Source organism: Haliotis rubra, unplaced genomic scaffold, assembly GCF_003918875.1.
Source record: "Haliotis rubra isolate DU_JTF1 unplaced genomic scaffold, ASM391887v1 Scf104, whole genome shotgun sequence".
Classification (NCBI taxonomy): Eukaryota; Metazoa; Mollusca; class Gastropoda; order Lepetellida; family Haliotidae; genus Haliotis; species Haliotis rubra.
This window is the reverse complement of record NW_025764937.1, coordinates 1,998,155-2,024,941: the sequence shown is the minus strand read 5'-3', so window position 1 is coordinate 2,024,941 and position 26,787 is coordinate 1,998,155. Positions and strand designations below refer to the sequence as shown.

General features: G+C 40.0%; 2 protein-coding genes and 1 long non-coding RNA gene across 3 annotated transcripts; 2 read left to right on the top strand and 1 right to left on the bottom strand.

Moving 5' to 3' along the window:
• Positions 1 to 30: 30 nt before the first annotated feature.
• Positions 31 to 6,017, top strand: LOC124274634. Its single transcript, XM_046709998.1, has 3 exons — positions 31 to 440; positions 534 to 1,047; positions 5,643 to 6,017. The coding sequence occupies exons 1-3, from the start codon at positions 31 to 33 to the stop codon at positions 6,015 to 6,017; spliced, it is 1,299 nt and encodes a 432-aa protein (XP_046565954.1).
• On the top strand, positions 6,013 to 18,262 carry LOC124274339. The gene is made up of 10 exons (XM_046709704.1): positions 6,013 to 6,680; positions 7,661 to 7,784; positions 11,827 to 11,914; positions 12,261 to 12,353; positions 12,790 to 12,952; positions 13,191 to 13,294; positions 14,653 to 14,721; positions 15,912 to 15,996; positions 17,205 to 17,504; positions 18,027 to 18,262. The coding sequence occupies exons 1-9, from the start codon at positions 6,026 to 6,028 to the stop codon at positions 17,450 to 17,452; spliced, it is 1,629 nt and encodes a 542-aa protein (XP_046565660.1). The 5' UTR covers positions 6,013 to 6,025; the 3' UTR covers positions 17,453 to 17,504; positions 18,027 to 18,262.
• A 5,556-nt stretch (positions 18,263 to 23,818) lies between these two features.
• LOC124274327 lies at positions 23,819 to 26,317 on the bottom strand. The gene is made up of 2 exons (XR_006897914.1): positions 25,401 to 26,317; positions 23,819 to 25,324 (listed from the first exon to the last, which is right to left on the bottom strand). It is a non-coding gene; the product is annotated as an uncharacterized LOC124274327 (long non-coding RNA).
• Between the last annotated feature and the right edge of the window lie 470 nt (positions 26,318 to 26,787).

The window sequence follows — 26,787 nt, the reverse complement described above, 5'->3', positions numbered from 1 at the left end:
GTACCACCGCAGACCTTCCCGGGCGACTTTATGCAGCAGTTCTCCCAGCAGATCATGGAGATAATGGAAGAGCGTTACGGCCTTGAAAAGAAACAGCCAGCCCAGGGCCCGAGCCTTCGCGAAGGCTCCAACGTAGACATCATCTCTGAGGGGCCTGCCATCAACGTGACTTCTGCCAGCAGAACTACACCAGCGGACCAGCCTGCGCGAAGGTCGACACAGCCTGCCCCTACGGAGGATTCGGACGACCAGCGTTCGTGGAGGTGTTCGCGAAGGGCTACACGATCCCCACCTGCTTCGGACTCGGATGATCAACGCTCGCGGAAGTGTTCGCGAAGGAAGAATCGCTCATCCCTGGACTCTGGCTCGGACAACCAGCCTTCGCGAAGGACCAGTCGCCTCTCCCCTAGTGCGGACTCAGATGAACCTTCGAGAAGGACGTCAGCTACAGTATCCAAGACATCTTCGTCCCATAGATCATCGAGGGATTCACCAGGACCTTCGCGAACCTACAGTCGCTCATCTCCGCGCAGGTCCCCACGCAGGCACAGCTCGTCAGGCCATTCACCACGTCGATCTCCTCGCCAATCTCCGCGCAGGTCACCACGACGTTCGCCCAACAAGTCTCCGCGCAGGTCTCTACGTAGATCGCCACCCAGGTTATCACAGTCACGCAGGACTCCACCTCGTTCACCGTCGGAGGAGTATCAACGTCCTCTTCTCAGCACTCCTGTTACTGAAAATGATGGCGGCATCATATTCTCGGACTCTGAAATACGGTACTGGATGGCTAATGGTTTGGACTTGGCTTCACCATCTAAAGACGATAATCCGGCTCACACCTATTTTATGACAGATGATGATGTCGACACGCTCACTCTTCCCCCGATAGATCCCATCGCAACGGTTCCACAGAAGCTGGACGCAGCTTTCAAGACAGCCACTAAAACCCAGGCGCCACACTTACCACAGTTCAACGCCAGGAAGTTCTCCTCCCATAACATGGATCCTTTCCTTAAAGCTCAGGACATAGACGAGAACTTTAAAGTAATCAGCGATGCCAAGTCTTACAAGATTGAGGACCGCAAGCTGGCTCAAGTAGAAACTATGACCAGAAGAATGTTCTTCGGCCTCAACAGATCTCGCACAGTCAACGAAACGCTCATCGCCAAGTTTCGAGATTCTACTGCGGAAGAAGACAGAATGATTTATTCGGCCCTCCTTATGCAGAAGAAGGACCAACAGTTCATGTCAGACCACCTTTCGTCCATCTCCGCAGCACTAACTCTGGCTCGTCGTCAAGGTCTCCTCGCCTCCTGCAGTTGGAGTGAACAGTTTACAGCGTCACTTTACACAGCTCCGTGGTCAACTCCTTCCATCTTTGCTGGAGAAATCGACAGGGTTGCTAAGGAAGTCACTAAAGATTCAAGAGAAGTCCTAATGATCAAGTCCATAGACACTCTGGCCAGCGTCATCAGGCAGACAACCCAGCGTTACTCAGGAAGATCCAAGTTTCCTGGAATTCAGAGTGCATGGGACAGGAAAGTGGCTAGCTCCAGAGGCGGGAAGGACTCTTTTCGCCGCCCATCCGGCAACTACAGGGGAGGATCCGGACGAGGCAGGGCACCCAGAGGCTCCCGGAATTACCGACGATGAAAGACGGGTTTCGGAATGACTGGAGTCTTCCACCCCCAGCCGTTCCAGTACAATCTTCCCAAGTGGGTGGACGTCTACAACTCCACTGGGAAAACTGGGGAATACTACAAGATCCACATGTATCCAACATCCTAAGACACGGATATCGCATCCAACTACAGGCCACGCCACCGCTTACAGTCAACCCTTACAAGTTCGACTTCAAGGCACATCAGATAAATAAGTTACGAGAGGCTGTCTCATCTCTTCTAACCAAGCAGGCCATAGAAATCGTGGATCAAGTCAACATTGAGCCAGGTTTCTACTCCCCAGTTTTCCTGGTTCCAAAGAAAAAGTCCAAAGAAAAATTCCGACTCATCTACAATATAATCACGTTCAACAGGGATTATCTACGCAGACCTCCCAGGTTCCGCATGATACATCTATCTCAACTAATCCACCTCGTCCGTCCGATGGACTACATGGCAAGCATAGATCTACGGGATGCCTACCTGCATATCCCGATACATCCCGACTCGAGAAAGTACCTCAGATTTACACTGGACGGGCTACATTACCAATGGAAGGTCCTGCCAATTGGAATATCATCGGCCCCCTGGTTGTTTACAAGAGTAACGAAACCCATAGTCACATATCTACATCATCGAGGGCTACGCAGTGCATTCTACCTCGATGACGGGATTCAAGTAGATCAAGACCCAGTCCGTCTCAAACTACAATTGAATTTCACCATCAATCTACTAACTCAGCTAGGATGGTTAGTGAATCTACTCAAGTCGGACCTAGAACCTATGCAGGACCTACAGTTTCTAGGCATCAGATTTCTCACGACGCACAACCGTATCATCGGTCAACCATGTGGCAGCCGGGATATGGAATCAGGAAGAGAAACGTCTGCATATCAACATGCTAGAGATGAAAGCAGCAATCAACGCCATACTCCATTGGAGCACCATTCTACAGAATGCGCATCTCATGGTACACACAGACAACTCGACAGTGGCGTTTTACATAAACAAGCAAGGCTCAACAAGATCATTGAACCTACTAGATCTCTGCTTTCAACTGATAAACCTAATCGACGATCTGAACATCCATGTAAGAGCCTGTCACATTCCAGGAGCCAAGAATGTCCTAGCAGACGCACTATCCCGTCAAACTCTACCATCGCCGACGGAATGGATGCTCCATCCAGAGATCTTCACACAGATCATCAAGGAAATAGGAGCTCTGTTAATAGACCTCTTCGCCACACGCTTCAACAATCAGCTAACAACATTCGTCTCGCCAGTCCCAGACCCACGAGCGTGGGCAACGGACACTCTAAGCATATCTTGGGAAGGCCTCAATGCGTACGCGTTTCTGCCACCAGCGCTTCTACCAAAAGTTTTACAGAAAATCAGCCAGACAAGGAACCTCCAACTGATTTTGGTCGCGCCTTACTGGCCAGCGAGAATATGGTTTCCAATTCTCATACAAGAACTCGGACCACCAATACTGCAACTACCAGAGCGATCGAATCTACTAGAACATCCTCACACAAAACAAGCGCACGGCAACCCAAGGGCATTCCAACTACACGTATGGACTGTATCAAGGCGTGTTTAAACAAGAGAGGTTACTCAGCCAAAGCGGCAAAAGCAGTCACGCTTGCTTTACGCAATTCTACACGCAACGTGTATGACGACAAGTGGCGCAGTTTTGAGACCTACGCTGCTAAAAAGGGATTTACAGCTAGAAATGCAACACATCCTCAAGTGGCAGACTATCTTTGTCACCTACGACAAACCAAACGTCTGAAAGGGTCTACACTCTCAACATACCTAGCGGCATTGAGCTCAGTGATAACTATGAGGACGGGTGCAAAGCTAACCAAAGTACCAGAGTTACTGGCCTTGTTACGCTCTTACAGATTGGAGGACCAAAAACAGAGATTTCGCGCTCCGGCATGGGACCTCAATATTGTTCTCAAACATCTCACAAGTGACGTTTACGAACAACTGGAGACGACATCCTTTGAATTCTTGACACAGAAAACGCTGTTCCTGCTAGCCCTAGCAACAGCAGCCAGGATGTCGGAAATTCATGCTCTAGATTACGAGAGAACGCAATTTGATGAAAATATATCAAAATACAGTGCACATGGGACTGCGATGAGATTTTATCGCTAAGAATCAACTGCCAGGTCAACCGGACAGACAATTCCACCTCCCAGCACTATCCTCCATACTCGGACCACATGATACGCTTGACTTATCCTTGTGCCCTGTGAGAGCATTGAAAGTTTATCTACATCGATCCAGAATGAGGAGACGCAAGTTTAAACGACTTTTCGTCCCGATATCAACAGCGACACACACGGAAGTCTCCCGCACTACGATATCAAACTGGATAAGAACTGTCATACTAAGAGCCTACAAGGCTGCAGGACTCGATCCTCCAAGAGCCTCTAACCCTCACGAAATTAGAGCACTGGCATCAACACTCGCTCTACATGGGAATTGCTCGCTGAACACGATCATGGAGGGCTGTTTCTGGAAATCCGACATGGTGTTTGCAAACCACTTCTTGAGAGATATCGCCACCGAGGACGTCTCAGGCATTCACCATTTCGGCCCTCTGGTTGTCGCACAGCAGTTGACAGTTCCCCACAGAAGATGAGACGTAGTCTCGCTGTGTTATCAAATGACTTATCAAGCCTACACTCAGCAGAGTTTGCTTCAGTATCCTTGCACGTCTCAAGATTAGTATAAGTCATAAACCCAGTACTTGTAAGTTTACTAGTACAGTTGGGTCGCTTCTCCACTTTGGAGTCGCTAAATCCACATTATAATGTTAACAGAAATAGGACCAAAAGGTTAACTATTGTGGTCCTCCCATCTAAAGGCAGCTGAAAGAACACATTTGCTTACAGCAGCAGAATTTAGCATAATTTTAGTGCCATTATGAAGTTCCCGTAGGGGGGTTTATTTTGACGTAAAATTCCCTAATTAATTCCTAAGTGCTTTTTCCCACCACCTTATCCGTCGGATTCTACAAGCAATTAAGCATGAGTCAGGATAATGAAAAATATGTAATTTTCTGAGTAAAATTGATATTTTATACTTATCCTGACTCATGAGGTAAGCCCTCCCAACCTCCCCACAAGACACTTTGGATTTCCCTGTAAATTCAAGTGTCGGGCTCATATTCAGGAGAGAGTGAAGCATGTGGGGGAACGGTGACGCCAGTTCCTGCCAAAACGGAAGGAAGGACAACTCTTGGTGAGTAGTGATTAGTGATTTTACATTGAAGGGAGCTTCAATAGGGAGATACAAGTGTTCCACTATGTTCGCAAGAAGAAGAAGACAAGCAATTAAGCATGAGTCAGGATAAGTATAAAATATCAATTTTACTCAGAAAATTACATAATTCTGTCATCCTCTAGGATGTTAATCATTTGATTTGACAGGGCTTGAAGCTGAACCATGTGGCCTTGGGCCACACCTAAAATTATTAAACAATACTCACGATGATTCATTTCATGGAAAATGAGATAAATTTGACTAACTGAAATGAATTAAAACCTATTTTTGTACCCGATTAAACTGTTTATCAGTGGCACTCTTAATCTAATATAGATTAACATGGGTATGGCCATTTTTAATGACATTGCGCATAACAGGAAATCCTGTTTTGGATGACAACATTGTTTCTGGGTTAGATTATGGATCCAGGAAACAAAGGAAGCTGAACTATTCTTGCAGTCGTGATAGTGTTCAGGAAATCCAGCTCTCAAGTTTACCGGTTTACATGACCTTTGCTAATTTGTTAAACATCAGTTGTGATGTTATACATTTAACTGGATCATTAGAAGGTATGGGCACACATATTTTCACAAAGGCACATCTAAACTGATCTGTCTGGTGTTCAATTTCACCCAGTGAAAAATTGTATTTCTATTCCTGTTTGACATTATACTCAATGTGTCTTATGATAAATTTCAGGAAGACCTGGTTAGGCATCAATTAGGCAGGCAAACACATTCAAGAAGAAACAGACGGTTTGTGACCAGTTCATCACCTGATGCAGACGCCATGGCCTCAGGGGGAGATAATTCCATTAATGGTCACCACCCATCAGGCAGACGACGCAGTGTTGAGTTAGCAGAGCAGATGAGGAAACAGGCGATAGAGGCTGCAGAGGAAATGAGAAGGAGAATGTTAGATGAAACTCAGAGCAGTGATGGCGAACAGTTTCATCCGTCAGGTCATAGAAGAAGCATCGAAATGGCGAAAGAAATGCAGAGACAAGTGTTAGCACATGCCAGTGATGATGAAGAATTTCATCCGTCTGGTCGTAGAGACGGAGCGTTGAATTAGCAGAAAAAATGCAGAGACAAATGTTAGCACAGGGCAGCGATGATGAACAATTTCATCCGTCTGGTCGTAGACGGAGTGTTGAATTAGCGGAGGAAATGAGACAACAGATACTGGAAGAGAGTCAAAATGGAGAAAATAGCATCGAGTGTAATCTGCCTATGCGGAAAAGAAGTTTAAGACCTGTTGAAACGGTAAATATTGGTGAAGATGAGGAAGTGTCCCGTGAAATTGAAGAGCTCATTCGAAGAGGCATTATAAAACCTGATCACAGAACTGCTCGGACTTCCAACAGATCAAGCACAAAGTCTGACAGTGACAGTGAACTGTTTGGTGATGGCAGTACACATGCGGAAGGCCCCTTGGACCACCATGTTCAGAAGCAGAGAATGCCACAGAACCACAGGATAGACTTTAAGAATCCATTCGGCTTTGCTGATGATGAATTCCCAGTGAACTGGGATAGATCAAGAATTCCCGATGTAGAGGCAGGTGAATTGTTCCAGCTTGTGGAGATATTGCCGGAGGAAGAGGAGTACGAAACGATAGCTCGTGACTTTCATATAGCTGACCTCGAAGTGAAGAAGATGGAGCGTCTCCAGAATGTCCATCTGTTGGATCGGTACAAGGGGGAAAAGGACCTTTTGATGAGGAGAAGAGGAAGAGGTAAGATCTGCAATATGTTGGTTATTGTTTATATTTACAAAATTCTTGACTTGTACACTTTACCAGAGTGTTAATTGTCATTGTTGTGACCTGAAGGTACAAGTTAAGGAGTCTTAGATACAAATGCTGAGTGCACATTTCAAGGCCCCTCGGCGTGTCTTAACTTCAGTCCTTCCTTACCATCTGTGGTTTGTCTAATTACCATTATTGGACCCCTGTAACATGACCTTAACAGACCTGTGGTTGGTCTAATTACCATTATTGGACCCCTGTAACATGACTGTAACAGACCTGTGGTTGGTCTAATTACCATTATTGGACCCCTGTAACATGACTGTCCGTTTCCTATTACATACTTTTTAGAAATAGGGTAGGTGGGTCGGTTTTATCTTCTTTTTTTTTTACTTTTTAAAAAAATTTCTTAGTGGCACCAGGTGGGCACCTGAGGTCTTCAAGAGTACCATATCATATAGTGACAATGCCTTATGATGAAACATTGAAAGATTTCTATAACAAATCATTATTTATGTTATTTATTTGCAGATTTGGTCAGTGAGGACCAATTATGCCAATTCAATGCAATCCATTTTAGCCCTACGTACACTGAAAAACATGAAAATATCATACTCGATTTTGATGAAAATGATGAGTTGAAATGCACTCCAGTCATGATATTGACTTGGCTAAACAATGATTTAGGGTCGGGGGGGTTGGATAGGGTTGGTCGGGTTACTGGAAACGGACATATTTTTTTTTTGGCCCAACATCATTTAGAGTAAGACTTGAACTGTATGCATGTCTGAAATGGGAAGAACTCAATACCGTTAATATCCTGAAAATTGCACTTTAAGGAATGTGCATCATATATACTTAAGTTGTAAATAAATAAGAGAGGTGTATTTGGCAATACACCTACAGCTGAAGACAAAGATTAAGACTCTGAGTATAATTCTCTTCTGTATCCATGGTGATATTTTCAGATTTTGAAGTTAATGCCCGGTATCTGTACCATGGGTCTGCCGCCAACAAGATGCTTCTCTGTGAGGAGGGGCTCGATGCCAGGCTGGGGATGAGTGGGTGTTTCGGAAAAGGCATCTATTTCAGGTAGACGTGAGAAAACTTATGTTGCTGGGACAGATTGCTGTGCCTATTTGGGTGGTGGGGTAGCCAAGTGGTTAAAGTGTTTGCTCGTCACGCCTACAACCCGGGTTTGATTCCCCACATGGGTGCAATATGTAAAGCCCATTTCTGCTGTCTCCTACTGTGATATTGCTGGAATGTTGCTAAAAGCATTGTAAACCATCCTTACTCGAACTATGTTGTTGTCACACATGACTTTCACCAGACAGGAATTCTAAAATAAGAGTAATGATAAATATGACACTGATGCCATGTACAGGAATTACCATATATTACTGGAGATACGCTGATCTCATAGATAATCCAACCCCATAACTTGACTCGTTATATTATCGGGGTACGTTTTAACCATATCACCGGTAGGGGAACATGTGCATTGCATAGCTGATTTCTATTTTCGGCTCTATATACGATTACACACGGTAATCTTAATCCCTGCATATAAGACAATGCCTAGCAAAAACAAATTAGAACTGAATAGGTAAATAATCTTGTCTAGTGATGTTTAATTGCAAATTTAATGACAAAGTCGTCTTTTCTTGATTCTTAGTTCACATGAATGATACAATGTTGTTTTTAAAAAAAAAAAGTTTGACGAAAGTGTTACCCAAAGATAAGCCGACCCCCTTCTACAGACTGCTTTTTTGGTCCTCAAAATTGGCCTATCTACGGTAATATACAGTAGCAATCTGGGACTGCTTTGGGCTTTGGTTATGCGAGTACATTGAGCTTGTCAATTCCAGTTCACCCACTAATGACACATGTACTGTAAACGTACTTATTTTCGCGTGGTGCAATTTTCGCGGAATTGACAGTTTAGACTACATCGCGCGGTCAATTATTCGCGCAATCAGTAATTGCCGGAACTGCCAGCTGTCTCTTTGACCGCCACTAATAGCAGTGAAAACAGTGGCTTAACCTGTCAGGCGGCGTTTATTGCATACTTACAGGAAATCCCTATCTGTGCGATATACTAGTACACAGTAATCCGTTTACTCCTGGAAGAGATGAAAAACACATCAATCTTATGTTCCGAATTCTGACGATCTGACGAATTAACTTCTACTGTGTATGAAGCTCTTTGTGATTTCAAACAAGCCGGGTTGTTGTGAATGAGATGATTGAGTGTTAAGTGACTATTCGCTTCATGATGTACTGGTAAATAAAATCTTAATGAATAAATAAAATACTGCTGTATTATTTCTTTCCGAGTCGTTTCATGGTAATCTGTTTTGTATGAAACCATCTGTCATGTGACCAATTTCCATGGCGGCCACAACACACATTGCTGTTTTCGCTAATTCGGCGATGGGATTTGGTTCATTATTTAATTATGTTTTGGGAAATACATTACAGCAGCAGTTAAGTATGATTCTTTATGCTACTATCAGTCGTCATTTTAAGATTCCCGTAGATTTCTGTCTTCAAACTTGATGTGTTATGGTAACAACTCAGGGGCGAACGTGGCTAGACTGAATGAATGACAGGTTTATTCGCGGTGTATAAATTTTCGCGCTAAAATGTTTTCGCTCGAAAAGAGCGAAAATAAAACCTGCGCGAAATATAATACGTTTACAGTAACTTATACTTCAATCAGGCAAAAAATGTTTAAAAACTACAAAATTTGTGATCCTCGAGAAATATAAGAAATTTAACAATGAAAGTTTAAACAAAACAACTCCATTTGCTTCTTGGTTTAATGGGGTGGTGGGGTAGCCAAGTGGTTAAAGTGTTTGCTCGTCACGCCTACAACCCGGGTTTGATTCCCCACATGGGTGCAATATGTAAAGCCCATTTCTGCTGTCTCCTACTGTGATATTGCTGGAATGTTGCTAAAAGCATTGTAAACCATCCTTACTCGAACTATGTTGTTGTCACACATGACTTTCACCAGACAGGAATTCTAAAATAAGAGTAATGATAAATATGACACTGATGCCATGTACAGGAATTACCATATATTACTGGAGATACGCTGATCTCATAGATAATCCAACCCCATAACTTGACTCGTTATATTATCGGGTACGTTTTAACCATATCACCGGTAGGGGAACATGTGCATTGCATAGCTGATTTCTATTTTCGGCTCTATATACGATTACACACGGTAATCTTAATCCCTGCATATAAGACAATGCCTAGCAAAAACAAATTAGAACTGAATAGGTAAATAATCTTGTCTAGTGATGTTTAATTGCAAATTTAATGACAAAGTCGTCTTTTCTTGATTCTTAGTTCACATGAATGATACAATGTTGTTTTTAAAAAAAAAAAGTTTGACGAAAGTGTTACCCAAAGATAAGCCGACCCCCTTCTACAGACTGCTTTTTTGGTCCTCAAAATTGGCCTATCTACGGTAATATACAGTAGCAATCTGGGACTGCTTTGGGCTTTGGTTATGCGAGTACATTGAGCTTGTCAATTCCAGTTCACCCACTAATGACACATGTACTGTAAACGTACTTATTTTCGCGTGGTGCAATTTTCGCGGAATTGACAGTTTAGACTACATCGCGTGGTCAATTATTCGCGCAATCAGTAATTGCCGGAACTGCCAGCTGTCTCTTTGACCGCCACTAATAGCAGTGAAAACAGTGGCTTAACCTGTCAGGCGGCGTTTATTGCATACTTACAGGAAATCCCTATCTGTGCGATATACTAGTACACAGTAATCCGTTTACTCCTGGAAGAGATGAAAAACACATCAATCTTATGTTCCGAATTCTGACGATCTGACGAATTAACTTCTACTGTGTATGAAGCTCTTTGTGATTTCAAACAAGCCGGGTTGTTGTGAATGAGATGATTGAGTGTTAAGTGACTATTCGCTTCATGATGTACTGGTAAATAAAATCTTAATGAATAAATAAAATACTGCTGTATTATTTCTTTCGAGTCGTTTCATGGTAATCTGTTTTGTATGAAACCATCTGTCATGTGACCAATTTCCATGGCGGCCACAACACACATTGCTGTTTTCGCTAATTCGGCGATGGGATTTGGTTCATTATTTAATTATGTTTTGGGAAATACATTACAGCAGCAGTTAAGTATGATTCTTTATGCTACTATCAGTCGTCATTTTAAGATTCCCGTAGATTTCTGTCTTCAAACTTGATGTGTTATGGTAACAACTCAGGGGCGAACGTGGCTAGACTGAATGAATGACAGGTTTATTCGCGGTGTATAAATTTTCGCGCTAAAATGTTTTCGCTCGAAAAGCGCGAAAATAAAACCTGCGCGAAATATAATACGTTTACAGTAACTTATACTTCAATCAGGCAAAAAATGTTTAAAAACTACAAAATTTGTGATCCTCGAGAAATATAAGAAATTTAACAATGAAAGTTTAAACAAAACAACTCCATTTGCTTCTTGGTTTAATGGGGTGGTGGGGTAGCCTAGTGGTTAAAGCGTTGGCTCGTCACGCCTACAACCCGGGTTCGATTCCCCACATGGGCACGATGTGTTAAGCCCATTTCTGGCGTTCCCCACCGTGATATTGCTGGAATATTGCTAAAAGCGGCATTAAACTACACTCAGTCAGTCTTGGTTTAATGGTATTCAACACATTATGTATAAATTTTACTCATGCTTGTTTGCTCTAATTGCACATGAAGACATGCTCAAACTAGACCCCTCAAAAGATTTTCACAAGTCTTGTTATTTTCCATTTTGCAATACAGAAATTGCACACTACCACAAATGATGTAAGATTGTTCATGCTTAGAGACTCTGTAGTAAATAATAGACATAGAGTTCCCAAACTGAAACAAAACTAGTGCTAACAGCAGAAACAAAATCCTGAAGCATTCAAAATTGTGTTGTAGTTTTATTGTATTTATGAATCCAGGGCATGTGTAATGTATTATTTAGCATCCAATTTAGTATATTTGGTGTAAGGAACAGAAAATTCCTCCACCGACATTCAATCCCACAACAACAGCAGTCACAGATTCCTTGGTAGAAAGACTTCATCTTGGACATGTTTGTGTTTCTTCAGCGATAACCCAAAGAAGTGTGTGCAGTATGTGTCAAGGTCATCGGTGAAGTACATTCTCATGTGTCGCGTCATGCTGGGTGAGGCGAAGGTAATACTCCTCGAAGTGTGGATTTGTATGTAGAGTTACCTTGGGTGCTTCCACCGTTTTCATCCAGTATAAATTCTAATGACTACTAGCTTATATTATATCACAAATTCAGTATCTTTCAGAGGTGTGAAAGTAAGAGATATTTGCCATGTTTTTCCAATAAACATTTCATGTCCTTGAAATTAAATAAAAAATGCAGAATATTTCTGAGCTTTGATCCCCCTTTATGGTTTCTTTGCTAGTCACGGTACAGTGCATTTATGACAATTTATTTACAATTGTAGATATATCCCCGGGGTGAAATGGACGGTACAGTGTATTTATGACAATATATTTACAATTGTAGATATATCCCCGGAGTGAAATGGACCGTGACTTAAAGCGGGAACCAGAAAAAGAAAATCCAACTGGAGGATGGAGATTCTATGACTCTGTTCGAGTGAGTTGGTTGTGTATCATGTGGACATTGTTAGAGTAATTAAATTGCCATTGATATCATAACCCGGCTAGTACCAAACTTGTTACTTGGTCAACATTTTAAAAAAAGTATTTGGACTTTTTCTGCATCCCTGTGGACGCACCAATTAATTTCATTGCGTCCTTTGTCAATGTTTATGCATATAGGATGCAGGAATTCGCGTCTTGTAAATCCCTGAGGGCAGTAATGCACCTCTGAGATATATGAGATGGCAGGTCTGTGACTGGGTGACATTGTTGTGAATGTCTTCTGCTTAACCAGGACAGTATTGAACATCTCAAATATGGTTTATACATAGGCTGAGGTTCTCAGCGTGAGAGAAAAAGCCTTCTGTTCAGATTTTACATTAGAGATTGCTCTGCCAGTACAGTCAACTCTTGTGGGATCTTTGTTGCAGGGTCGACCAATTGACTTCAATGAATATGTAATCTATGAGAACCGACGAGCCATGATAGAGTATATCATCACATTCCAACGCCAGGGCTCGCCTGGAGACAGCAATGAACCGGAGGAGGTCGGCGGAGCTGTAGCTGCTAATGCCATGCCACCAATACTTCCAGGTTTGTTGTGTCCCCCCGTCGTGATATTGCTGTAATATTGCTAAAACCATACTCACTCAATCGCTGACTTGGTTGATTCATGATAGTCATTGAGTCGATTGATGCTCATGATGTCAGTCACTTGTCTGGTCCAGCCTCGATAACTAGACAAACTGATAAATGTGGCATTAGACTTCTTAGACAACAAACAAATAAAACACTATTTCATAAATTGGACAAAATGCTTGTTTTTCTTCAGAGGAAAGTGTTGAGGACCACATGAAAAGAATCGCACAGGTCCGGGAGGAGATCCGTATAAAGCGAGCTGAGGAGAGAGGAGAGGTCTACACTGGACCCACAGAGGTAAGTTTTGGGAATGGAGGGATCTAGAGTGAGTGAGTTTAGTTTTATGCCGCTTTTGCAATATTCCAGCAATATCACGGTTGGGGACACCAGAAATGTGCTTCACACATTGTACCCATGTGGGGAATTAAACCCAGGTCTTCAGCATGACAAGCGAACGCATGAACCACTAGGCTACTCCAGCGCCCCAGATCTGTAGTGGTTCCACAGACAGGTGAGTTTGGGGGAGGGAGAGGTCTACAGTGATCCCAGTTTAAATCTACCCCCATCTCAACTGTGGGACAGTTCAGATGATGACAGTTAACGACATGTTTGTGTACGTAAGGATATGTTTGTGTATTGCATTTTTATGTTGTTACGGACATATTTTGTAGTAAAGGACATGTTTCTGTAGCTAATGACATGTTTGTGTAGTTGAGAACCTGTTTGTGTAGCTGAGGGCATTTTGGTTGTTTGTTTAAATTTATGTAGTTAAGGACATATTTTGTAGTTAAGGACATGTTTGTGTAGTTTAGGATATATGTGTGTAGGACATTTTTATGTTGTTCAGGACATATTTTGTAGTTAAGGACATGTTTGTGTAGTTGAGGATATGTGTGTGTAGGGCATTTTTATGTTGTTCAGGAAATATTTTGTAGTTAAGGACCTCTTTGTGTCGTTAAGGGTATATGTGTAGGTCATTTTTATGTTGTTCAAGACATATTTGTAGTTAAGGACCTGTTTGTGTAGTTGAGGACATGTCTATTTATTTAAGGACATGTTTATGTAGTTGAGGAACGTCAATTTAAGGACATGTTTGTGTAGTTGAGGACATGTTTATGTAGTTAAGGACATGTTTGTGTAGTTGAGGACATGTCTATTTATTTAAGGACTTGTTTGTGTAGTTGAGGACATGTTTGTGTAGTTGAGGACATGTCTATTTATTTAAGGACATGTTTGTGTAGTTGAGGACATGTTTATGTATTTAAGGACATGTTTGTGTAGTTGAGGACATGTTTGTGTAGTTGAGGACATTTTATGTAGTTGAGGACATTTTTATGTAGTTGAGGACATGTTTATGTAGTTGAGGACATGTTTGTGTAGTTGAGGACATGTCTGAGGACATTCATTTAAGGACATGTTTGTGTAGTTGAGGACATGTCTATTTATTTAAAGACATGTTTGTGTAGTTGAGGACATGTTTGTGTAGTTGAGGACATGTCTATTTATTTAAGGACATGTTTGTGTAGTTATGGACATGTCTATTTATTTAAGGACATGTTTGTGTAGTTGAGGACATGTTTGTGTAGTTGAGGACATGTCTATTTATTTAAGGACATGTTTGTGTAGTTGAGGAAAGTTTTGTCGTTATTTTCTAGGCCCAGAAGAAGAAGGACCGTGATGTCTGGAGACGAGTGTTGAAGGTGACCTGTCCACCTGGCTCTGAGGTATGTGGACAGGAACAGCTTTGAATAAATGCAGTGAATCTTCAAACTGATGCCAGTTTGAACATTATAGTATACTGGTACACTTAAATACATGTCCCTTTGTGCTGGGTGAACAGAGGCAATTTTTAACAAACTCACTTGCCTAAGGATGAGACCACATGTATCACATGTTCTTCGTTGTGGGGCAGGACTGAAGTCCTAGAAACTCTCATGAGTCAAGCTGCGAAACACGATCACCCATCCAAGGACTCTCCGCATTCAACATTGCTTAACTTCAACTGATTTATGACCTGAGCTGTATGCACAGGACCACACACCTCCACAAATTGGGTAATACTTGTTGTGGATTGGATGGCCAAGTTTGGTGACGTGTTTCAATGCCCTATTGTAGTCAACAGAGTGCAGCCATATTCACATTCAAACAAACCCATGAAGATCTGGGTTAAAATTGGTCTTCAGCAACCAATGCATGTCGTAAGAGATGACTAACTTGATCGGGTGGTCCGGCTCGCTGACTTGGTTGGCACATGTCATTGTATCCTGGTTGCTTAAATAGATGCTCATGATGTCAATCACTGAATAGTCTGGTCCAGACTTGAATACTTTCAGACCTGTCACATACCTTAAACATTGTTGAATGCAGACTTCAGTAACAACAAAGAATACAAACAGGTATAATTATTGTCAGGCACTCTTGATGGAGCTAGGATATTGCGGACTGTAATTAGCATCGGTTTGATAACAAAATGTACCAACCTGAATTGTGAAAATAACAATATAATCAGCAAAGTAATCAAAATAAGCCCCCTGAAAGACCAAGCAGTTACATGCCAATACTTTCTTGTGTGTATTACAATTTTGTTTTCAGAAAACAGCAGTATTTCTATGGCATAGTCACCATTACTGACATGGTTTTGAAAATGAACTTTGAACAGAGTGTGTTTGCTGGCGTATAATTGTTGAAGACAAAATCTGACTCTCTATGACTTTCAAAAGAGCCACCCTATAAACGTTCTAAATGCTCATATTTCAGTGAATATGGAATGTATCTCATTATATTACTTGTCAAGTGAGATTAATTCAGGGGCTAATGCATGATATTTCACTGAGATGTCATTAGTTGGTATCTAAAAGGTTGCTTCAAAACTCTCATGATAATGGTGATCAACCAGCTGGTTACTTTTTTTTAGGGTTATGAAAATGCGAAAGGAATCTTCCAGTACTTAAAGAAAGAAGAAGAAGAGGACGAAAAAGTGAAGGCAGAGGCGAGAGGAGGTATGTCAGGAAGGATCTTCTTCCCTGGCCGAGTGGGAATCTTATATAGTGTCACTCTTGACTTGTCTGCCTCCTTTTTTGTCTGTGTCTCTCATTTTTTTCTTCCTGTATGTGTCCCCTCTGCTTCTCTTGCTGGTCTCTCTTGAATTCGTATACAAATACTCGAAAATATTTCATAACAAATTTTACAAGGTATGCGAGTGGTGAGACTGACTGGTGTTCCTTCTAAAACGATGCTGTACCTTAAGCAGCTCTTGACAAGCCCTTATCTCCACTGCTGATCCCGTACAGTGATTTTAAACCCACTATCAAAAGCTATACTCGAGACCTTATGCAAAAAAGGTGGGACACTCAAGTAGGAAGAAATAAACTTCATGAATTGAGCCAGCAATTGGTTATACCTACTTGGGTTGTCAGTCAAGACGTGATGAGGTAATTTTACGACGATGTCGTATTGGCCACAGTCGGTTTACATATGACTATCTGCTGAAAACGGATGGGGATGGACCCCCCATGTGTGTCTCTTGCGATGAGGTTTTCACCATCAAGCATATTCTGCTTGACTGTGTGGACTTATCGTCTGCAAGGGACTCACACTATGATGCATTATGAATGATCTGTTCTCCTGCGTGAGCGCTCATCTGATAGTGAACTACCTGAGGGAAGTTGATCTGTATCATAAGTTGTAACTGTGTAATGTGACTAACAAATTGCCTGCTTTAAAATTTAGTGCTATGACTTTTTCTGTTTTTAAATGACAATGTAATGAATATATGCTTTTGAAATACAACTCATTTTGACTCTGAACTTACAATGTCTATTAATGCAGACTTGTTCTCGTCACTATATGGCTGGAATAATGCCGATGTGACGTAAAGCCCAACTCAACTCAACTCTAAAATGATATTGGATCAGATGCCTGACTCATAGATTCCTGGACCTTAAGACAAGTTCTGTCTGTGCAAATCATTTATTATTAATGTCTTGGGAATTGGAATATTATTCTGAAGTCTCTGCTACTATGGATTGATTAATAATGTTTCAAACTTCTTACGGGATTCATATAATTCATGTTTTTTTGTGTTAAAAGGCATCAGTTATCGTGAACAATTGGTTCATACAGATTTCATTTCCTGCCAGCTCAGGCAAATCATGAATTGTTTGTAGAAACTGTAGCTGTCATTCACTTATTCTTTTTTACTTTTAAGATTCAGGGAGCCTCACAACAGATAACGCAAACAACAATAATAATGACAGTGACCTTGACATAGCTACTGCAAGGTCACTAACTGTAGAAGCAGAAGATAACAGTATAGAGATGGTGATGAGCAGTCTTATATCAGATTTCCTCGAGGTGATGAAGATTGACAATGTCCAGAAAGCCAGGATGTACTTGGAAAAGTCGGGAATGAACTTAGACCAAGCTTTGCTGCTGTATTATGAACAGGAGTCGTGAATGTGCATATGTGATATGAGATTCTCATCTTGATACCCATTCTCTTCCCACAGAGGTTACTCATGTCATATCTTCACACGTAACCTCACTCTGCTCTTATACGACCATATTTCCCGTTTTTTGTAAAATTCCCTGGCAGCAAAAAATCGCCACACAAATTATCTCCCTTCTTTCTGTTGATGTGACACACAAGACATTTAATGGCTTGTCCATTGTCGACGAGGGCGATGGAGACGCCATTGATCCGCCATTACATGACTGAGTTCTGTCTAGAAGAAACGTTTGCGCATCGCGCAGGGGAAGAAATTCTAAGTTTCTTGAAGCATACGGAAATTACCGAGGCTTTGTGAACGATCACTTTTAAAACAACGTCGCTGATTGCAATTCTAAATCTGACTGCAACCAATCACGAATCCTGAACACTCGCACCATGAAAGGGCCATATTAGAACATAGGAAGATATGACATGAGTAACCTCTGAGATTGCTTGATACCTTGTGTTGGATTGTTTCGAGTCATTGTTTGGATATGACAGAAATGCAGGACAGAATGGGAAAAGTTTCTGATTCTGTTTTTAATTAATGGCTGTGTATATTTACAAAAGGACACAGTGAAAGTAATTTGTTGAGTAGATCTACCTTAACTAGAATGCTTTCTGTGCAGATAATAATTAAGTCTTAGTTGGAGTTGCTATGTTATTTGAATACATAACATATGAAAGGTCACACCTGTGAAGATCCAGGTTAGAATTGGTCTTCAGCAACTCATGCTTGTCGTAAGAAGCATCTAACAGGATCGGGAGGTCAGACTTGCTGGCTTGGTTAACACATGTCATCGCAGGGCTAGAGATAAGGGCCGTATCGGCGTATGTACGGATAAAAAATATGCACGATACGGTAGGAAATAATTTAGAAAACGTAGCAGATACGCACCACAGCGATAGTGTACGGTCTTAAAATCATTTACAGACGTATTTATCTGAAAAAGTATTGTTTTATTGTTTATTAACCTGTTTACACAAGAGTAGCAATGTTGTGGTGCATATATGAAATGAAACACAAGATTAATGATACGCCATTAAATTCCATTCAGTACTCTAAATGTACTCTGAAGTTTTTCCAGTACTCCTATATTGAAAACATAAGGAGTACGTACTGCTGATGTTGAAAAATTATCTGGAGCCCTGTCATCGTGTCCCAGTTACGTAGATGGATGCTCTTGCTATTGATCACTGGATTGCCTGGCACAGACTTGAATATTTACAGACCACTGGAATATTGCTGAGTGCAATGTGAAATGACAAATATTCAAATTACATAAAGGGTCAAGGTCATCTTCAAGGCCATAGCCAAGTTTGTATTCACATTATATCCAGCAAAACTAATTCCAAATGGGTTTTTTATTTTCGATCACAGGAAACAGTTGGTAATTTTCAGCTTTCATAATTTAAATTTCGCTTGTCACTTGTTTACTTAAACTTTGCTGACAAGAGAAAGAAACATAATATTGAAGTATTTTTCAAAGGTACTGCGATAAAGTTTCTTCATTAGTATTTCAAGCATATTATACTGAACAACATTAGAAACGCACCACACTAAAATGCACTGACGATGCTCAGATATCATGGGTCCATTTCAGTCTGACAGGGATATTTCGTATTATATGGGTGGTGCGTTGATAATGTTGTTCAGTATATTTCATTTGTTTTCGAATTAGTTGGTTGGTTTTCATGTTTAAAACCACACTCAGCAATCGTCCAGCTATGTAAATAATCGAGTCTGGACCAGACAATCCAGTGATTCACAGCATAAGCATCGATCTATGCTATTGGGATACAATGACATGTGTCAACCAAGTCAGCGAGCCAGACCACCCGATCCCGTTAGTCACGAATTAGTTTATTGACATGTTTCGAAGAGAAATGTGGGCATACATGATGTAATCTTATCGTATAATGTAACTCTCACCTCATGTTAAGTACAGAATGTTCAGAGAATATAGTCAGTTGTGGAGGGACCTCCTCGTGAATACTGTGACAATCTGTACTTTTGTAAACAAACATCAATATCATGACCTTTGTGCTATTGTGGAAATGAATTTCAAATTCATTTGTTTTTCATATTTACTGAACCTTTTTCATTATAAATTAATGAATCTGAAGTGACATCATGGTGTGAGTGAGTATAGTTTTATACCGCACTCAGCAATATTCCAGCCATATGGCAGCGGTCTGTAAATAATCCAGTGATCAACAGCATGAGCATCAATCTACATAATTGGGATACGATGACATCATGGAACTGAGTGAAGACACCGGTGTAGATAGAAGTCTTCACAAGTGAAAGGATGTAAGGAGTATCTGGCTGTGATGTAATTTGTTTCAAAAAGCAAAAGCTCTAGAGATTTAAGTCTCAGTAAACTTGGCTGTGTATATTTTTGTTTTAAGACAGCTGTAAAATAAACTGTGTTTGTCTCTATGGTGACACTGTTGAGTACTACATTTTACAGCAGTTAATGCTGCACAACAGACAGTATCCCTGTGACGGTAGAAGAACGTAACAAGTAGTTTCAACTCTTTCGCCCTATTTCCTGATTGATATAGGTTATTCTGAATGTAATCCTTAGTTGTTGTTTTTTGCTGAAAAAAAACAAAACAATGTATCTATAGTAAGGGTTTTCTTATTTTTAGTGGAGACATGAGTAAAGTAACTCTATTGTTGCAACAATATCACATGAAATCATGTGTGACTTCATAACAGTTGATGACATCATTTTCAGTTACTTGGCACTTCCTCAAACAGGGAAAACAATATCATAATTGTAATGATCCTGGCAGTCATCATGAAGCAAAAATTAGATTGTTCAGCAAGAATTGTCTGTGCCCTGAGCAGTCCATTGTCGCTTTGTTTGTGATCTTTGTTGAATTTCTTGGGATTCATTTGTGTCGAGAGATTTTACATTTGCTTCTGTTTTGTTAATGTGAAAAGCTAAAGCTATGTTCCATACTTTCAGTATACTGGTAACACAGCTACATGTCTTAACCTTTTATTGTGAAAGTTTGTGAATAGGTGTGGGCACTGCAATGTGATTGGATGAAAATGTCCATGAAATCTACTGACTGCTGTTTTGGATGAGTTTCCCTGAGTCAGGGGAGTTGACTGACCATGAAAGTCCACCCTTGGTGAAATAGACCAGAATTTCTGAGTTTTATGTTGGATAGAGTTACACTGTAGGAGATAAGATGTGTTTTTTAGATTATTGATCTTGAATATTGATTCATTCATTTTGATACAGTGCTGCCTTTGTTTGTATAAAATGTAGAATCCCATAATTTAGGAGCTGGAATCTGATTGGTCAATAGGGAGACATAGAAGGGTTGTAACTAGTAATAACCAGTGGTTGTGCCTAGTTTGGCAAGGATGGAAACTGGAGAGTTATAGGCAGTTACCTCCCTTCACACAATCAATAATCAAGAAAAATATCAATATGCAATGAAAAGTCCTGAAGATGTTTGTTCATTGAAAAACAATTCACATGGTATAATTTAGTATCACATTATGAATTGATTAACATTCACAAACGTTCCTTGTTCCCTGCGTACTGATACCAGGGATTTAGTTGTCATGGAAACATGGTTCCATTATGTCGGTTTCACACCATGTTGGTTTCACACCATGTCGGTTTCACACCATGTTTAGCTTTTATGGACCAAGATTTTGAAACAGACTGAGTGTTATGGATACGTTTAACCATTTGTTTTCATGATATTTATGTTTTTGTGGTATTTATGTTTGAAGACGTGCAGTTGTATGAAGTATGTGTTGCAAGAATTTCTTTTTTTAAAACGTCTATTGGCAGAAATCAGGTCTCTGGGCCACAAATGCTTATTAACATTTCTGATCACTTGTTTATCCCATATCATATGTATGTTTTATACTGAAAACAAATATATGTAGGAATGTTGTTTTTGCAGTGAACACATGCAATTTAAAAAAAGTAACCCAAAATATTTCCATGATCCCTAACATATTTTGATCAGTATAGGATGGTCAATAATGGTCAAGTCACATCATGGTGTTTGCTGATAGAATTATTTAATCACTGTTTTTTTACATGTTTTATTTGAATCAAGTGATATGAAGTAGTTCAGTCAAGAATCACTGACACAAAGACAACCAGTCACAGATAACGTAATTTTATTTTCTTATTACCTACGTGTATAAATGCTTTACCTACAGTGCTGTTCATCACTTGCTTGATAATGGTATTAGCGTCTACACTGAAACATCACATATATGGTAATAAAGAGGATGTATGTCCACTGAACTATCCCCTTTGTTCATCATCCCAACTTCTCAATGCCACTCAAAGAAGTTACTCTTCCAAGTCTCCCAAGGCTGTCCTGAACAGAACATCTAACAACAAGTAGGGCCAAATGATGTATGGGTTCACCTTGAAAGAAAATTTTGTATGAAATAAACGTATAATTATCACATGCTGTTTTTGTTGTTTCCATCAGTTGAGGGATAAGATGCTTTTTAAGGTTACTTTTAGCAGTTATTTGTCGATCATCAAGTTGAAAAACAGTTTCTTGATTTTTCTCTCTCTGGGAAACGACTACAGTGAAAGTTTCCAAAAAGCCTAGAAATGTCCATATAAGTGTTGTCTCCCAGTCTAATTAGAGTAGCCAGCATGTCACTGCCCTCTACTTACTCAGTCAGGGGTGATGGGGTAGCATAGTGGTTAAAACGTTTGCTTGTCACTCCAAAGACCCCGGGTTTGATTCCCCACTTGGGTACAATGTGTGAAGCCCATTTCTGGTGTTCCTTGTCGTGATATTGCTGGAATGTTGCTAAAAGTGGCACAAAACTAACTCACTCACTCTACTGAATCAGCAATACATGTTGAGTATGATTCAGGGTGTGGTTTTGCCACATTACAAATATGCAAATCAAAACTACCATCGTTTGTGCCAGATCTCTGATTCTTGTGATGAACTTCCAATGATGTCAGGTAAAACCTTCGGGTCTGGACCAGACAAACCACAGTTTGATAATCAACACACTGTCCAGTGACAGTGTAATACAATGATGATTGACAAGCAGCTAGCCTGACAACCAGATCAAGTCTTGTTGCTCCTTTGGTATAGAAGAGCTGTGAAGAATTGGTCCTCAGCAACCCATGCTTTGCTTGTCCAAAGAGGCCTCTAGTGAGTGAGGTTTTCTGCTGCTTTTAGCAATATTACAGCAATATCATGGCATGGGACACCAGAAATGGGCTTCACACTTGTACACAAGTGGGGAATCAAACCTTGGTCTTCAGCGTGATGAGCGGACGCTTGAACCATTAGGCTACGCCACTGCCCCAAGAGGCCCTGGGTCCTGGGTCCTGATCTGTAAAGCATTTGTCTCACAGACTGAGTTTAGTTTTACGCTGCTTTTAGCAATATTTCAGCAACATCACGGCGGGGGACACCTGAAATGGGCTTCACACATTGTACCTATGTGGGGATTCGAACCCGGGTCTTCGGCATGACAAGCCAACGCTTTAACCACTAGGCTACGCCCCCAGAAAGCATTTGTAAGCGCTATCACCTAGGCCCAATAGTAATAGCATTTGTGGCGCTATGACCTGTTGTAACTCAATAGTTTATCATGGTAATGTTGTAGCGCTGTGACCTGTTGTAACTCAATAGTTTACCATGTAGCGTGGTAACAGCTATGACCTGTTGTAACTCAATAGTTTACCATAGGTGTGGTAATGGTAATGACCTGTTGTAACTCAATAGCTATGAGTGGTAATGTTGTAACCTCAACTCAATAGTTTACCATAAAGTGGTAATGTTGTAGCGCTATGACCTGTTGTAACTCAATAGTTTACCATAGGCGTGGTAATGTTGTAGCGCTATGACCTGTTGTAACTCAATAGTTTACCATAGGCGTAGTAATGTTGTAGCGCTATGACCTGTTGTAACTCAATAGTTTACCATAGGCGTAGTAATGTTGTAGCGCTATGACCTGTTGTAACTCAATAGTTTACCATAAGGCTATGACCTGTTGTAATGTTGTGGTAGTAATGGCTATGACCTGTTGTAACTCAATAGTTTACCATAGGCGTAGTAATGTTGTAGCGCTATGACCTGTCGTAACTCAGTAGTTTATCATAGGCATGGTAATGTTGTAGTGCTATGAATGTTATGTGGATAGGGACCCAGGTTATAACCTGGTTGATACATGTCATTGTATCTGAATTGCACAGAATGATGTTGGGCCGGACTTGATCATAAAGCTGGAAAGTTGCACAAAGCAGTGTTAAATAACAAACAAACATTCTTGACACCTTCAATATAAAAAAAAAAAATGCACAAGGCATTAAAATGTTTTATTTAGTGTATCACAGGACATACAGGAAATATTGACAAGTTTGGGAAATATATTAATATATCACATTAAACTTCAACAATTATAACATGATAACACATCAATAAATTGAAATCTGATGAAAATCTAACAGTGCCAAAGGCAGAACCACAAACACCATTCCAAAATTACTCCCACAAATTCATTAATGTATGGTCATAATTTCACTTATTCTTCATTATAAACAGGTCAGCATTACTCATTCGACCACACGACTAACCAGAATGTAGGTTTGTAAATATATATTAGAACATTAATGCACATCACCATGACGACCACCATACAAGGGAGATAACATTTAATTTCACTTAAGATGGGAGACCATTTCATAGAAAATATTCATAACTACCCTACAAGAATGACGTCTTAAATACATGGAAAATGTCACTATGGACTGTGATACGAAATATGTTACCAACATTAATGTGGAAAAAATAACACACTGAAATCATTTTTAAGAAAATACTGGATCTATTTTAGAGATCTGCATGTGATAGAACTTGGTATCCACAGTACTAAAAATGTCACTCTTCCACAGTCTATCTGGTAAGTCATAGTACACACCACTATGTATTACCAACCTTTCCAGTGCAGTATTTGATCAAGGCTCTTAAATAATATAAATTCCTAAACATTATGTTTATATATCTGCTGATTAAAATTTACTAATTAAATTAGTGAATGCATCTAAGATGTACTTAAGTCATTTTACTTCTTCTATTTCAAGTAGGAATCAAAAAGTGAATTGACATACAAGGGAAGTAACTCTTAACGGCGTGTTACAAGATCGCCTACTACCAGTCTTTGAACAAACATGTCTGTCATACAGACCCTGACACAAATATATCCAAGAAAGCCCATGCAAGTCTAGATCTTTGAAATGAAGAAAGTTTTTTTTTTGCTCCTGTACATAATACTTTGATTATTTTCTATGAACAGTTTTTTCTGTAAAATATGTTCATTTCGGAGAGTAGATGTTAGTGTACTGTTTTCTCTACAACCAGACATGGGGGAATGGAAATGTGTGACAGTGGAAAAATCCTGTCTCATTATTTCACTCCAAGTCCTTGGTAATGCTGCATATAAATTTTTAATATTTCCTGAATCTCTCAGTCAGAAGCTGGGTTTGAACAATCAAGCAAGGTTACCTGCCTGAGCTTATACTGTGTTGTTAACTTGCATCCTATCATCAAATCCTATTTTACATTATGAAGGTTAATCTCTTCCTCTCTGTCTAAACAACAGCCCATTCCAACCCATTTCACTATCACTGTTGTTCTGGACAACATCCTAAGTGATCTGTACATCCAATCTTCCACAATTGTACATTTTGTGTTACCATGGTTACCCGAAGTATTTATTATAATAGCTGACTAAGGTATCATCAGGCCAGAGCTCTGGACCTGGTTTACAATCTGTTGAGTATCAAATCACGTGTCGTCTAAAGCACAATCTACTGAGCCATAGTTACCCATGAAGAAATTCCATAATGCCATAATTTCCTGAGAAGGTTTAATCCCAAATATAACATATGTTACAGCATCATGTAGCAATACCGTTACATTTTTCTCTTTTCCAGATTTTACTGACCATATGAATTTGGCTGATGTACACCAAAAGAAATATAAATAGGTGTGGTTAGATTTTATTATTTTTCAGTCCTCACTATTTCAGATTAGAACTATATTGGATTAGAAAACTAAAATGATTTAACTTCAAAAGACAATAATTGAGCAAATGCACTCTTTTGAATCTCAGGCCAAATAAAAAAGATGTTCCGATTACACCTCTTTAAAATTTAGGGTAGGTACGTAGGTATTCTTTTTTTTAAATATTTTTTTTGTTAGAAGTAAAGTATGAATTAATAACACATTTATCAATGTATAATTGTTTATTTAATCAAGCTTGCGGCCATCATGTCAACTTTCTCTAGCAGAATGATCGATGCCCATTGGTGCCGAGTCTTCATGTTACTCTGAAGACCGTAAAAATTAGCATTCACTTTTTCCTGCTAAACAACTCAAACAACTTACTTCATAACCAAAAATATCACTGAACAAACCAACTAGTACCAGTAATTGTTTTTCTCCCTAACTATCCTTAACTCCCCACAAAAAATCAGTATTAAATCTTGTTTTACATACAACTCAGAACACACCAAAAATATGAAACTACTGCATATAAGGCAGCAATATAAGGTTTAGGTAATGTCACAATCAGTCTCAATAAAATCACATCACACAAAACCTCACTCTATGAGAAGATCTGAGAACACCCACACAGACACAGGTGAAGTTTCTAAACAACCAGTGTTGAGCTTTCAAAATTCTCAGTTTGAGAAAGAAAATGATTGAAAAAATCAGAATGAAAATATATTCCTCCAAGTATTATTTGTTATAGATATTTCATATATAGCAGGGCGTGGGGTATCATTTGTTAAAAGCTTTAGCATCATGGGCACAACGCCCATTTCTGGTGTCCCCTCGCCATTGATATTGCTGGAATATTTTTTAAAACTAAACTCAACAGTCATATATAGCCATTTGTGCTTTGAAGTTTTTATGGTAAACAGATTTCATCACAGAACAAAATTTCTAATGGACTTTAAAGAAATGAAGCCAAATTTTGAAAAAAAGTTAACACCTGCCTGTCCGAAGAATCCATGGAAGATTCAGGTTCTGGTGATACAGCAGTCTGTGGTGGTGTCCACAGATTTTCATGCAGAGAGGTCTGATATCAGAGTACAGGAATATCTGAGTCATTTCAGTGAGAATGTACACACATCAAATACAACAAATATACATACTGATGAAAAGTACAAAACCATAAGTACATGAAATGCATTAAAGCACATATCCTTCTATAGCAGGAATGTTGTAATTATGACTAAATACACTTTAAACAAATATATCGTAC

Excerpts from the sequence above, each read along its gene's own strand:
- LOC124274634 (XM_046709998.1), top strand. The coding sequence starts at position 31 with ATGCAGCAGTTCTCCCAGCAGATCATGGAGATAATGGAAGAGCGTTAC. Across the intron at positions 441-533 it reads GATGAACCTTCGAGAAGGAC|GTCCCCACGCAGGCACAGCT; the intron begins GTCAGCTACAGT and ends ATCTCCGCGCAG. Across the intron at positions 1,048-5,642 it reads ACATAGACGAGAACTTTAAA|GAAGACCTGGTTAGGCATCA; the intron begins GTAATCAGCGAT and ends GATAAATTTCAG.
- LOC124274339 (XM_046709704.1), top strand. The coding sequence starts at position 6,026 with ATGCAGAGACAAATGTTAGCACAGGGCAGCGATGATGAACAATTTCAT. Across the intron at positions 12,354-12,789 it reads GATTCTATGACTCTGTTCGA|GGTCGACCAATTGACTTCAA; the intron begins GTGAGTTGGTTG and ends TCTTTGTTGCAG. Across the intron at positions 15,997-17,204 it reads GAAGGCAGAGGCGAGAGGAG|ATTCAGGGAGCCTCACAACA; the intron begins GTATGTCAGGAA and ends TTTACTTTTAAG.